Source organism: Euprymna scolopes, chromosome 5 (genome assembly GCF_053919585.1).
Source record: "Euprymna scolopes isolate OS-2025 chromosome 5, ASM5391958v1, whole genome shotgun sequence".
Taxonomy (NCBI): Eukaryota; Metazoa; Mollusca; class Cephalopoda; order Sepiida; family Sepiolidae; genus Euprymna; species Euprymna scolopes.
Window position 1 is genome coordinate 132,147,372 of NC_136486.1, and position 12,264 is coordinate 132,159,635.

At 33.8% G+C, this 12,264-nt stretch overlaps 1 protein-coding gene across 2 annotated transcripts in view; it reads left to right on the top strand.

Annotated features, from left to right (window-relative positions):
- The window catches only part of LOC145276971 (ATP-dependent chromatin remodeler CHD1L-like), a 144,901-nt gene that overhangs the window by 89,249 nt on the left and 43,388 nt on the right, over nt 1–12,264 (top strand). For both annotated transcript variants that reach the window (XM_080128519.1, XM_080128521.1), the window contains exons 10-12: nt 4,928–5,041; nt 7,271–7,385; nt 8,934–9,102. In XM_080128519.1, coding sequence (XP_079984645.1) covers nt 4,928–5,041; nt 7,271–7,385; nt 8,934–9,102 — 398 coding nt within the window. The remainder of the gene's footprint in view (nt 1–4,927; nt 5,042–7,270; nt 7,386–8,933; nt 9,103–12,264) is intronic.

A 12,264-nucleotide genomic window follows, 5' to 3' on the forward strand; every position in this document is an offset into this window, starting at 1 on the left:
ACCAAGAAAACTGCACCCAGATCCTCTTTTAAAACTAAATGATATTCCGATTCCTGTTGTAAATGAACATAAATTCTTAGGGTTAATACTAGACAAAAAACTTACATTCATCCCTCATATAAAACATCTTAAAAATAAATGTAATAAAACCCTACAGCTAATGCGGGTCATTGCCCACACAGATTGGGGAGCGGACAGACAAACCCTATTAAAGTTATATAGGTCACTAGTGCGATCGAAACTAGACTATGGTAGCTTCATTTACGGTGCCACCAGAAAGTCGTATATAAAGATATTGGACACCGTTCAACATCAGGGCCTCAGACTTGCGCTGGGAGCCTTCCGAACTTCCCCCATCGATAGTCTCCATGCAGAAGCCAATGAACCCCCATTATCAATTCGACGCGACAAACTAGCCTTGCAATACCTGGCCAAAATTCTCTCTTGCCCAGACAATCCTGCTTACAACTGCATTGCAAACTCACTAGATTACTCGCTTTATGATAGAGAAAAATCACAGCCAACAAATCCAACCTCTAACTGTACCTTCAATCCAAATTACCAAAATCTATATGACCAAAAAGTAAAAGCTATAAAACCTTTTGGGCTCCGTACAAAACCACTAGTAGAAGATACAGGTATCACAATCACCAATATCCATAATGTCAACCAACTAAGCCTTCCACCCTGGCTTCTAAAACACCCTGAAATCATCCTTGAATTAAATAACCTCCCAAAAAATCAAACCCATCCACTAACCTATCAAGAAAAACTCCTTATCATTCAGGAAAAATACCCAAACCATCAGCACATATACACAGATGGGTCCAAAGACAGCAACAAAACCGGATGCGGAGTCGTATCCACTAACATTACCTTACAGAAGCGACTACCAGACCATGCCTCAATTTTTAGTGCCGAAGCCACAGCCTTAGATATGGCACTAGATCTCATCACTGACCTTACCCACAACAAATTTATAATTTTTTTCAGACTCCCTATCGGTACTCGAATCCTTAAAGAATAAAAATTTAAATAACCCACTACTCATCAAACTGCTACAAAAAATACACACTCTCTCACAAAACAAACGTATCAAATTCTGCTGGATCCCCAGTCATTCTGGAATTCAGGGCAATGAAAAAGCTGACATAGCTGCCAAAAATGCTTTAAAACTCCTTAAAAGCAATATAAAAATTCCACATTCTGACTACAAACAACAAATAAATAATCTGATTATGAAGAAATGGCAAGAAAGATGGAATAACTGTCCAAATAATAAACTTTTCAAGATCAAGCCCACAATAGAAGAACGATTACCAGATGCCAGAAGATCACGTAGAGAGGAAGTGATTTTGTCCCGTATTCGCATAGGACATACGCACATAACCCACTCCTTCCTGCTAAAAAAAGAAGACCCTCCAGAATGTTTTGCATGCCAAGAACCTTTTACAGTAAAACACTTTCTTTTGGATTGTGGCGATCTCGCGCATATCCGGCAAAATTATTACCATGTCAACAATATGAAAGAACTGCTTAAAAAAATAAACTCCAACAAAATAACATTTCTGAAAAAAGTAAATCTATATAAAAGAATATAACTTTAATTCAATCCAACTTTACACCCCACCCCCCAAAAAAGGAAGGAAGCACATCACCTAATGATACAAAAAGTCTGATTTGACTCACTGATTAAATTAAAATATCTATTCCAAAAAAAAAAAAAAACTGAATTCGGCATTAAATAACCAAAAAAAAAAAAAGGTTGATATGCCGTAAAACCAAACCAAACCAAACCAAACCAAACTTAAATATTGGGCATACTGATGAATTTTTCCAGGGTTTTTAGGAAGCAATTTTTCTTAAGAGAACGCTTAAACAGCTTTTAAATATGGGCACTATTTCTGGTTGAAGCTTTTTCAACACTATAATTGGAATGCCGTCAGGGCCAGTTGCTTTACTGAAACTAAGATTTTTGGTTAGCTTGGCAACATCACGTGCAGATATTTGTATGTCGCATAGTGTGTTTTCATATACAAGAGGAAATATGGGGGATTGGAGGCCTTGATTGCATAGGTTAGAATTAGTTGCAAAGTTCTATGCAAAGAGTTTGGCTTTGTCTTATGCTGATGAGATTACCTCCGGTCCATTGATGATAGTTGGATAGAGCACATGCTTCTTTTCAGGACCCTGTCTGCTATTTGCAAAAAATGGTGGAAACTTCTCAGCTATTTTGGATTTAACGGACTAATCATACAACTCTCTCACGTTCTTTATTACTCTTTTACAGTGGTTGCTGGTAGCTTTGAATTGGATCAATAAAGTGAAACTGCATAGTTGTTTTCACCATTATATCTAAGTTTTCAGATTGAGTCTATCCGTCACATTTTACATTGTTTTGCCTCTATAAACTTAAATTTCTTCTTGGATATGTTTTTATATTTGTGTATAGGAAATTCACTCCTAAACTAATTGATCAATCATTATGAATTTTGCAATAAAACTGCTAGAGTAGGGGTCCAAATGTGGGCTATATTTAGTTTCATTAATGGGGGTAAAAAGACAGTGGAAATCTTTATAAAAATTCAGATACCTTCGATTATTATTTTTTTTTTTTTTGTAAAACTTTAACAATAGGTATTAGACATCAATTAATAAATATTCCCAAATTTTATTTTCGTTGGAGTACTTAAAAAAAAAATATATATTTTCAGAGAGTATAATATGAGTATAACTTCCCATTTTTAAAAATTCAAATATTTCAGCTTTGCATTGAATTTAATCCTGACATCAATTAATCAAGATTTCTTCAATTTCCTCCTAAAACCCATTAAGATTTAGGCATTTTTTTTTAAGATGAAATCATTTAATGTATTTTGCTTAAAATTAGAATAACGTTTGTAGACATCAGGTTTAATATCATTATATCTTGATTTTAATCTTTGTAAGGTGGCATAAAAATGGTGTAAAATTAATCTGTTTTGAAAATTAATTTTACCCTTCCTGGAACAGGTATTCTTTATGTGTGTGTGTGTGTGTGTACTAGCAGGCCACCCAGCATTGCCCGGTCATGAAATATGCTTAAATATGATATTTTGATTAATGTAGATTTCATATTTATTATTATATTATATTGGACTCAATATATAGTAATTATTTAAAAAAAAAAAAAAAAAAAAAAAATTGTGCACCATCACCACCGAGAATCAAAAACAAAATTATGATTTACTTTTGCCTTTGACGTTAATGCCTGAGTTCTGAAGACATGTTTGCTGCGAGGCTAAAAATAAAATCATGCACCAATAGTTACTACGTTATGCACATTTGTAATGCCGTCGTTCGACCTTTACTTGTCTAATTCCAGTTTTTAGTTTTCACACTTTTGCACAAATTTTACCTGGCTAAAACCTAAATAAAGTTTTGCATGTGTTCAAATACTCTATATATTAAGTTTCATGTCTGTAGACCAAAATCTGACAGAGGAGTTTGGTAGGCAAAATTTTTAAACAAATATATGTACACATACAGTTTTGTGTTTACTATAACCTTTTTACGCAAATATAAATCATGTAAAAAATCTGCATGAATATAATTACACGTAATAGATGATCATCCCATAAAAAAACTGAAAAAAACCTTATAGGGAATTAATAAATATGCAAATTAGGTAGATCTTTTGCAGATGAATGCAATTCCACAGCCCATATACAATAGAACCCCAGGATATGGTGTCGTCTGTCGAAAGTTTTAGGTAGACATACAAACATACATACATTTAAACAGGCAGGTGAGATTTATATTATAGACTAGCGGGGGGGTACCCGGCATTGCCCGGGTGTTTGTAGGTGTGTGTGTTTTTGGGTAAATGAAAAGAAAAATTGTTGTTTGTTTTTGTTTTTTTTTGTTTTTGTTTTTTTTTAAAAAAAAAAAAAAACAAGCTTTGACGCGCCGTTGGAAAATAATAAAGTGTGAAAAAAAACAGGTGCCCATTTTTGACGAGTTAATGGCAGAAACTTTGAGTGCAGGACAGTGTTTTATTTACTGCGAGTCTGTTTGCTTTTTTTATACAAAAACGCTTAATGCACATGCGGCGATCAAAAATTGTTGAATATTTATCTTTTCAAAGTCAGGCAAATTAAATAGACAGGCGACTCTGTTTGTTAACTCGTAGAAATTATCATTTAGGCGCGATATAAAAAGTTTTAAGAAGTTGTGAGGCGACCAATCAGTTCTTGGAAAGAAGCCTTTCTTGGATATACACGAAAACGCGCGCATACACACACAAACATTTTCGCTTTTATGTTTATAGATGGTTTGGGTAACTCCATTTTGATCCTCAAATAATATGGACTATTAACATTACAATAGTCTTTAAAACTAATTTGGTTTATTCATGACACCTGTGATTAATAGGAGCCAGCATATTTCTGTATTTCATTTAGATGCAAATCACTGAAAACATATGCCGAACATAAAACCTTTGGCCTGGAAATTGTTTTTAAATTTCTTCCATTTTGCTTATTATAACTTATCTGAAGAATTTTATTCAGATAAAAATAAGATATTCTTAAGAGACGCATCTAAATATATATTTTCTCTGAAGCAAGCTAGTAAAGAACGAATATTTGGCTCCTACATTCTCAACCTTTACCTGCTTCTGTTATGTACTCGGTTCCTGTCCACAATCAAAATGGCTACCACAGATTATTTTATCACTATTTGTGATAAAGTAAATTGGCTTGAAAATTTCTTTTAAAGTTTAAAAATCTTTTTAACATAAACAGTTCACAAATATATAGGCAAAGCAAAATAAATTGTTTTTTAGACTAATTTTATCAACTGTATTTCCTTTAAAATAATTTATATTAGTAATGGTTACTATCCATAGATATTGGAAAAACTTATATTTGTTTGTTTTTACTATTAGATTACACTTATGAGCGTCTTGATGGGTCCGTCAGAGGAGACGAGCGATACCTGGCTGTAAAAAATTTCAATCTTAATGACGACACATTTGTCTTTTTATTGAGTACTAGAGCAGGTAAGTTAATGAAAGATTCTATTTTTTTTTTTTTTCTTTTTGAAAATGTTGTGGTATAGTCTGTTTCGTTATGTATTATTGTGTTATGGTCCTGTAAGGTTCAAAAAAAAAAAGACACAAATCTGTAAAACAAAATATATTGAACAGAAAATCAAATACAACAAATACTGTTGTTATAAATCGGTCCGATTGTCAAGTGTGCATAACTTGTGTGCTAATGCTGAGATTCCCGAGTTCGATAGTCTTTGACAAGATATAGCTGAAGAATGTCAGAGGCTACATCGGCTAAAAGATTAAAAATCACACTCAAAATGAGGGCAGTAGTTTAAACAATCTAAATAATACAAATAATCAATACTCAACTAAACAAAATCAGAAACGTTATTTATTCTTGTAAAATAAAGTTTACCAAATAAAAGCAGTGATGCTAAGTTCGAAATTCATGTAACAACAAAAAATAACAATCAACAAAAACAAAACTCTCATGAGTATCTTGTAAACGTTTGTAGTGAAGTGTAGTGTTTGTTCTGATACAATACTTATCTTTTCTGCCCTCAATCAGTGAATGATGGAATCCTTTCTATACTAGGGAAATTATAATTTTTGCTCCAATTCAATGCCTCTTTTAAGGAGCTGAATCTTGTCTAACTCTGCCTTTGTGGAGTAGCTACTAGGTAGACGTAATTACTAAAGAGGGGACATGTATTAACAATATATAAGTAAATAACCTCTAGGTGTTCTGGGAGTCAAGTAGACTGCTACCAGAAGAGGTATCTGACTGACATGGCGTGGGGGTTGGTGAAAGGCATGCAGAGATGATCAGCAAATCTGAGTCCACCAGAAAAGAGAGAGAGAGGGACACACAGGGACTGAAAGAGAAAAGGAGACGAGGGTAGAGAGATGGGGTAATGTTGTGGACACCGGAAAGAGTCTGGAAGAAAGACAAAAGTCGGTATTTAGTGCAAACAAAATATATTGAACACAAAGCAAATATGACAAATAACAAAGAGTGTTGTTATACCTCAGTCTGACTGCCAAGTGTACATAACTTGTGAACAATGCAGAGAGCCATATTCTCCCGGTCTTTATGCTAAATGAAAGAGTTCTTGTTAATTGTTATCCGTAAGATGGGCACCACAACACTTGGTTAATGTTAGGAAGAGAGAATGTGACACAAGATCATGAAAGTGGGATTTGAAAAGCTGGCACCATAGAGGAAGAGCACTTTGGTTTGCTTGGACCCCCCCCCCCCCCATTTCCCCCAGTCAGCATTTCCTGGTAGGGGCGCCTCAGGCAGTTAGCAATAAACTAACTCCATCTCAAAGCAAAGCCTGCCAGCATAGGCCTCCTAGAACTGCACATGACCATACAGTTTAACTACTAGAGAAGAAGCCATCTACACAACGGCCTAGATTCTGGTGGCGTGAAGCCAAGGGAAAAACACCAACTGGGAGAGTTTTTTCCTAAAGATTCTTAAAAAGATGGATTTTTTGGTATGGTTACATTCTTCAGTGCCCTAAGGAGGAATTCCTCTGCAAGTTGATAGCCCCAATCATACTCTTAAGGAAGCAGAAGGGTAGCCAAGTAAAGACATGGATTGGAACAATACAGACAGACAGACATGAAACTGGTAGCTGGCTCTTGTATTTTTGGTGTTAATCACTAGAACTGAGAGTAGCTGAAGTATCTTTAGTACTAGTTGCCGATCAGTAGGTGGACTGTGACAGAGTAAACTCATTTGGAATCAGTTCAACTCATTCTGGGTGAATTCTGTTACAGTCTCTTTCTAGACAAGTCACTCCATCATTGGGTAGAGTATAGGTATATATCAATGTCTGATCATAGATGCCAGCACATTTAGAAGATCCACATGAAAAACGATTGTTCACAAACACAAACTAATATCAAATCATTTTGTGAGTTATTTAATGCTGGAACATTCTTTTATTTGAAAACGTGTGTTTGTTATTTGAGTTGACTAATGAATCTATTAGATGATGCATAGGTTTGAGACAGCAAATGGGGATCTATCATCATCTTCTGTTTGACATCAATTTTACATCTTGGCATAGCTTTTAGAAACTGATCCTGCTATTTTAACCGTTCTACATCTACTAATCCGTGTGTGTGAGTATATATATATATATATATATATATATATATATATATATATATATATGTACCATTTAAAAAAATTTGTTTCTAATTGTAAATTTTTTTTCATATAAGGTGGCCAAGGTTTAAACTTAGCCTCTGCTGACACGGTCATTTTCGTAGACAGTGATTTCAACCCACAGAACGATTTACAAGCAGCTTCTCGAGCCCACAGGATTGGTCAGTCTCGGTAAGTAAGTCTCTTATAATATTAGGTTTTGATATTTATATTGTTTCTGTAACACTCCAACAGCCAGAAAATTTTGAAATTATTTAAGGTTGATTTTATTTTTCAAACTTTGAATAATCAATGTTAAACTTTTACTGTTTTTATTTCACTCCAAGGGGTACTTAAAGTACACTTGGTCTAGGAAAAAAAAAAAAAAGTTGGAAGTGGTCTTTATCTTTTTTACTTAATAATTTATATTTCTTTATTGTCTATCCTTTTTATTATTTATTAAGTGTTGTACCTACTTGGCGTTACCCAGGAGTTTTTACTTTCATTTTTGTTACACTTTTTGCAATGCCTAATCATTTTTTTTTTTTTTCTTTTAGCAGATTATATATACAATATTAATTTTTAAATATGGACACGTCTGCTTAGAATATAAGGACCCCCCCCCCATTCCAGTAATGACTGTATTTTTTTCAGTCATAAAAATCACACTTAGTATCAGGGTGATCAAAGTTTCTAGCTCTGAATGGTAAATGTAACTTAAATTTTATACACACTTTTAAATTTCTCTTCCAACGTCATTGCCAGTTATTCCTTTTGTATTCTAGCAATTTGAATGTGTATATCATGGATTCCCCCCGTCGGTCTCGACGTATGAGGTTCTGACAAATCTGTTTATGGTTGCTCGTGCCGACACTCACTCAGGTAAAGATGGCACTTGTCCTACTAGAGACATGGCCACAATGGACGCCGCCTCACCCACCTCATGGGCCTGTAGATTTTGTTAGGGCATCCATCCCGGAAAAGGAAATGAAAGCTGATCTAAAACCTATATCACTGACGTTTATATCGTCAGTGATATAGTCAATATATATCATATATCAATACGTTGGCATTGAACCACTGGTGGCGGGAGACTTCCTCAGTTCTGGTCGGCATACTTCCTAAAACTGGAGGCTCAAACAAAATATCCAGTTTGTAAACTTAAAATTGCCTAAGGAATAGATAGGTTCAACCTAGTAGTTATCAAGAAAAAGTGTAATGGATAGACAGGCAAACAGACTAAGAGAAATATAATGTAATAATATGAATAAATATAAATAATATAACAAATACTGATCCAGCGGGTCATGAGTTTTCTAGTTTCTATTTGCTTGCTTCCTCACCAGGGTAGAATTAGATACAGATCCCTTCCTATTTGTATTAACATGCAGAAATTTAAATGTAGTGCAAATAAGCATCTGATTGCTCAACTCCCTACAAAGTGTTCCTGTAGGCATGGTCCCAAATAGTAATCCCCTTTATCCAATTGATAATATGCCTTGTTTGGAGCAAATAAGAGTTTAAAAAGAAACAAATTTAATATGGGGGGGGGGGTCCAACTTTTAAAAACAATTTTAAAAAAGAGGGAGGCACTCTAGATTGCAACAAAAATTTAAATAGCCTCAGTCTAGAAGTATTTCTCCCTAACTAACTGAGGATAAGATGGATGCAGTGTAGTATTAGAACAGATATTATATATTGATCTTCAAAGATTTATTCATTTTCTTATTTCTTTTAAAGGCCCGTCAAGATTCTTCGGCTGATTGGCAGCAACACGGTTGAAGAAATAATCCTTCGTCGAGCAGAAATGAAATTAAAGCTTACAGAGAAGGTTGTTGAGGAAGGTCAATTTTCCATCCTGCCACAGAAAGGCTCCAACTTGTCTCTTATTACAGACAGTAAAGTTAAGGTAATTAGAACATTAATCTTTGAAAAAAAGTGTTTATTTTGTTTCACTATCCCGTGTTTGATTTTTTTTTTTTTTTTTTTTCTGCCTGATCAACACCCAAAATTATGGGAATTTGTTTTTTCAGTCTATCATACAGCATTTAAAGTCGTAGCTTTCACAGATAAATTTGATAATTTTTTATATTCTTTCAATTTAAAATCATTTGAAGTATTGTTTCTTATTCAGGATACCCCCAAACAAAAATAAAGAAAAATCTCTATGATGTACATAATTATGCTGGAAATAGAATATTGTATTCCACAATATACACAACAAGTGGTTGGCTTACAATGACCAATATATATATATATATATATATATATATATATATATATATTCAAAGTTGGTGTTGTCTTTTTAACTTTACTTTTGTATAATGCTGGCCTTTTCTCCTCTTCTGACAGGAAGCATTTAGCTTTGAAATGCCATGGCTTTTTTTCACATTCCACTTTCTGTAACCTGTATTGACTTCATAATGTTATAAAGTTCCTCTGTAACTTTATTCTTTATCTTAACTTGTATCTCATATATAGGATAAAATACATGGTGTTGAAACAAAATTTATGAAAAAACAAAAAAACAAAAGGAAAATCAAATTAAAAAAAAAAAGAGAGAGATTTACCGGTTTCATCAATGTTTGATAATTCAGATGGAACCGATAAAGCTCTTATTTTTGATTTGTGTTTAATTGTTTTCCTTTTTGTCTTTTTGATTCACACTCGCACACATCTATATATCTGTGAAAGTGTCTGTCTGTGTACATTTCCCTATGCAATAACTCTGTCAATTTTCAGTCTACAGACTCGAAATTTGATATACAGGGTACTGAGATTTGGGAAAATCTCTGTAATCCGTTTTCAGCCAGAAATTTGGCTGTTAAGGGGTCAAAGTTCGATTTGATCTTTGAGAACTCTAGCAAACTCCTCCGCCAATTTTGGGTATAAACAATTGAAATTTTAGATATAGGTTCCTTGTATATGAATCTAACTTAATAACTTGATTTTAGCCTAAAAAAATAAATGTTATGGGGTCATAATAGGGGTCAAAGTTTTAAAAAATTTAACCTCTGCGGTCTCTACCAAATTACTCAGATAATTTCTGGTCTAAACATTTGAAATTTTACATAAAGGATATTCAGAGATAGTGAAGCTTTTTAATCAGTTTGGGTCGAAAATTTGAGCTACAAATATATAAATGTATGTTTGCCTAAAACTTTAGACAGAGGCAACGGATTTTCACAAGATCAGTATCATTTTGAAGTTCGACCCTTCAGACGACAAATACCGAAAAATTAGCTAAAAACATTAATTTCTTCACCCTCAACTGGGCACTTTTCAGCAGGGAGGGGTCGCTTTTTTCACCGATATTTTCGAAAGTCATCCCCCTCTTTTCGATTGTCTAGCCTTAATTTAAACCTACGTCACTTCCGGTTTGGCGGTGGTTGTAACAGCAAAGACGTCACGTTTTTTTTCACGTTCTTTTCCTCCTTTGCGGTACGGGTTCAAGCCTGCCTTCTTACAATCACTTTTTTTTTTTTTTTTTTTTTTTTTCTCAACATGCATTTTCAAACACCCGGGGCAACGCTGGGCACTCATGCTTGTGTGTGTGTGTGTGTGTGTGTGTGTGTATATATATATATATATATATGGTGTCCATAAAGTTCGTGTGCACTTTAAAAAATTTATAACTTTATTTATATTTGCGATAGAAATAATCTGTAAAAAATGTTATAAAGTTTCATGTATCTAGTTTTAAGTATAGTTATTGAATAATTTTTCACCACAAAATTCGTAACAATTTTTAGATAAGTAAAAAAATAAGTAAAAAATATTTTCTTTTGTTTTTCAGAATCAATTTGATCTCATGGTTTCAATTGAGGAAAAAGTAAACTGTGTCCTTTGGTTGGCTGAATTAAAATCTACTATTGCTGTACAAAGTTTAGAATTTAATACAATAAAAAAGCGCCTCATAGGAACACCATTGTTAAATGGATGAAAAAATTTAAAGAGACAGGCTCTGTCCATGATAAACCACGGTCTGGAAGGCCATGTGTCAGTGACGAAAGTGTTGCTTCCATAGAAGAATCCTTTACTGCAAGTCCAAGAAAGTCTATAAGACGGGCATCATTGGAGCTCGGGCTGCCAAAGTCTACTGTGCATAAGATTCTGTGGGCAAAACTTCATATGAAAGCTTACAAAATTCAATTACATCAACAGTTGTTAGAAGAGGATTATTATGCACGGCTAACTTTCTGTCACCAGTTCAATGAAAAACTTTGCAATGATGATGCATTTGTGAGTAATTTACTGTTTTCTGAAGAAGCAACATTTCACATTAGTGGCAAGGTCAACAGGCATAATTGCCAAATTTGGGGAACTGAAACCCCAAATGAAACTGTTGAACATGAAACGGACTTTCTTAAAGTTAATGTGTGGTATGCTTTGGGAATAAATTGAATCATAGGGCCATATTTTTTTGAAAATCATGTTATTAACAGTGACAGCTACTTAGATATGTTGCAGAATTGCTTTATTCTGCAACTTGAACAATTAAACTTGAAAGATGATACAGTGTTTCAACAAGATGGAGCTCCTTGTCCCTTTGCTCAGCGTGTTAGACAGTTTCTAAATCAGGAATTTCCTAATAGATGAATCTGAAGGGGTGGACCATCTCATTGGCCTCCACGTTCGCCAGATTTGACTCCATTAGATTTTTTTTTTATGGGAACATGTGAAAACAATTGTGTATGCAACCAAACCTAGTTCATTGGAAGATTTGAAAGCTAGAATAACTAATGTGATTTCAGGCATTACTATAAATCATTTGGCAAATGTTTTTCGTGAACTGCAAAATCGTATTACCCTTTGTATTGCTAATGATGGAGATCATGTGGAAAGTTAAATAAAATTTTAATAAAAGCTTAAAAAATATAGATTTACTTCTTTCAAATCCATTTTACAGATTATTTCTATTGCAAACACAAATAAAGTTATAAATTTTTTTAAGTGCACACGGACTTTATGGACACCCTGTATGTATGTGTGTGTGTGTATATATATATATATATATATATATATATATATATATATATATAAAAGTGAACGTGTCTGTCTGTCTGTGTAC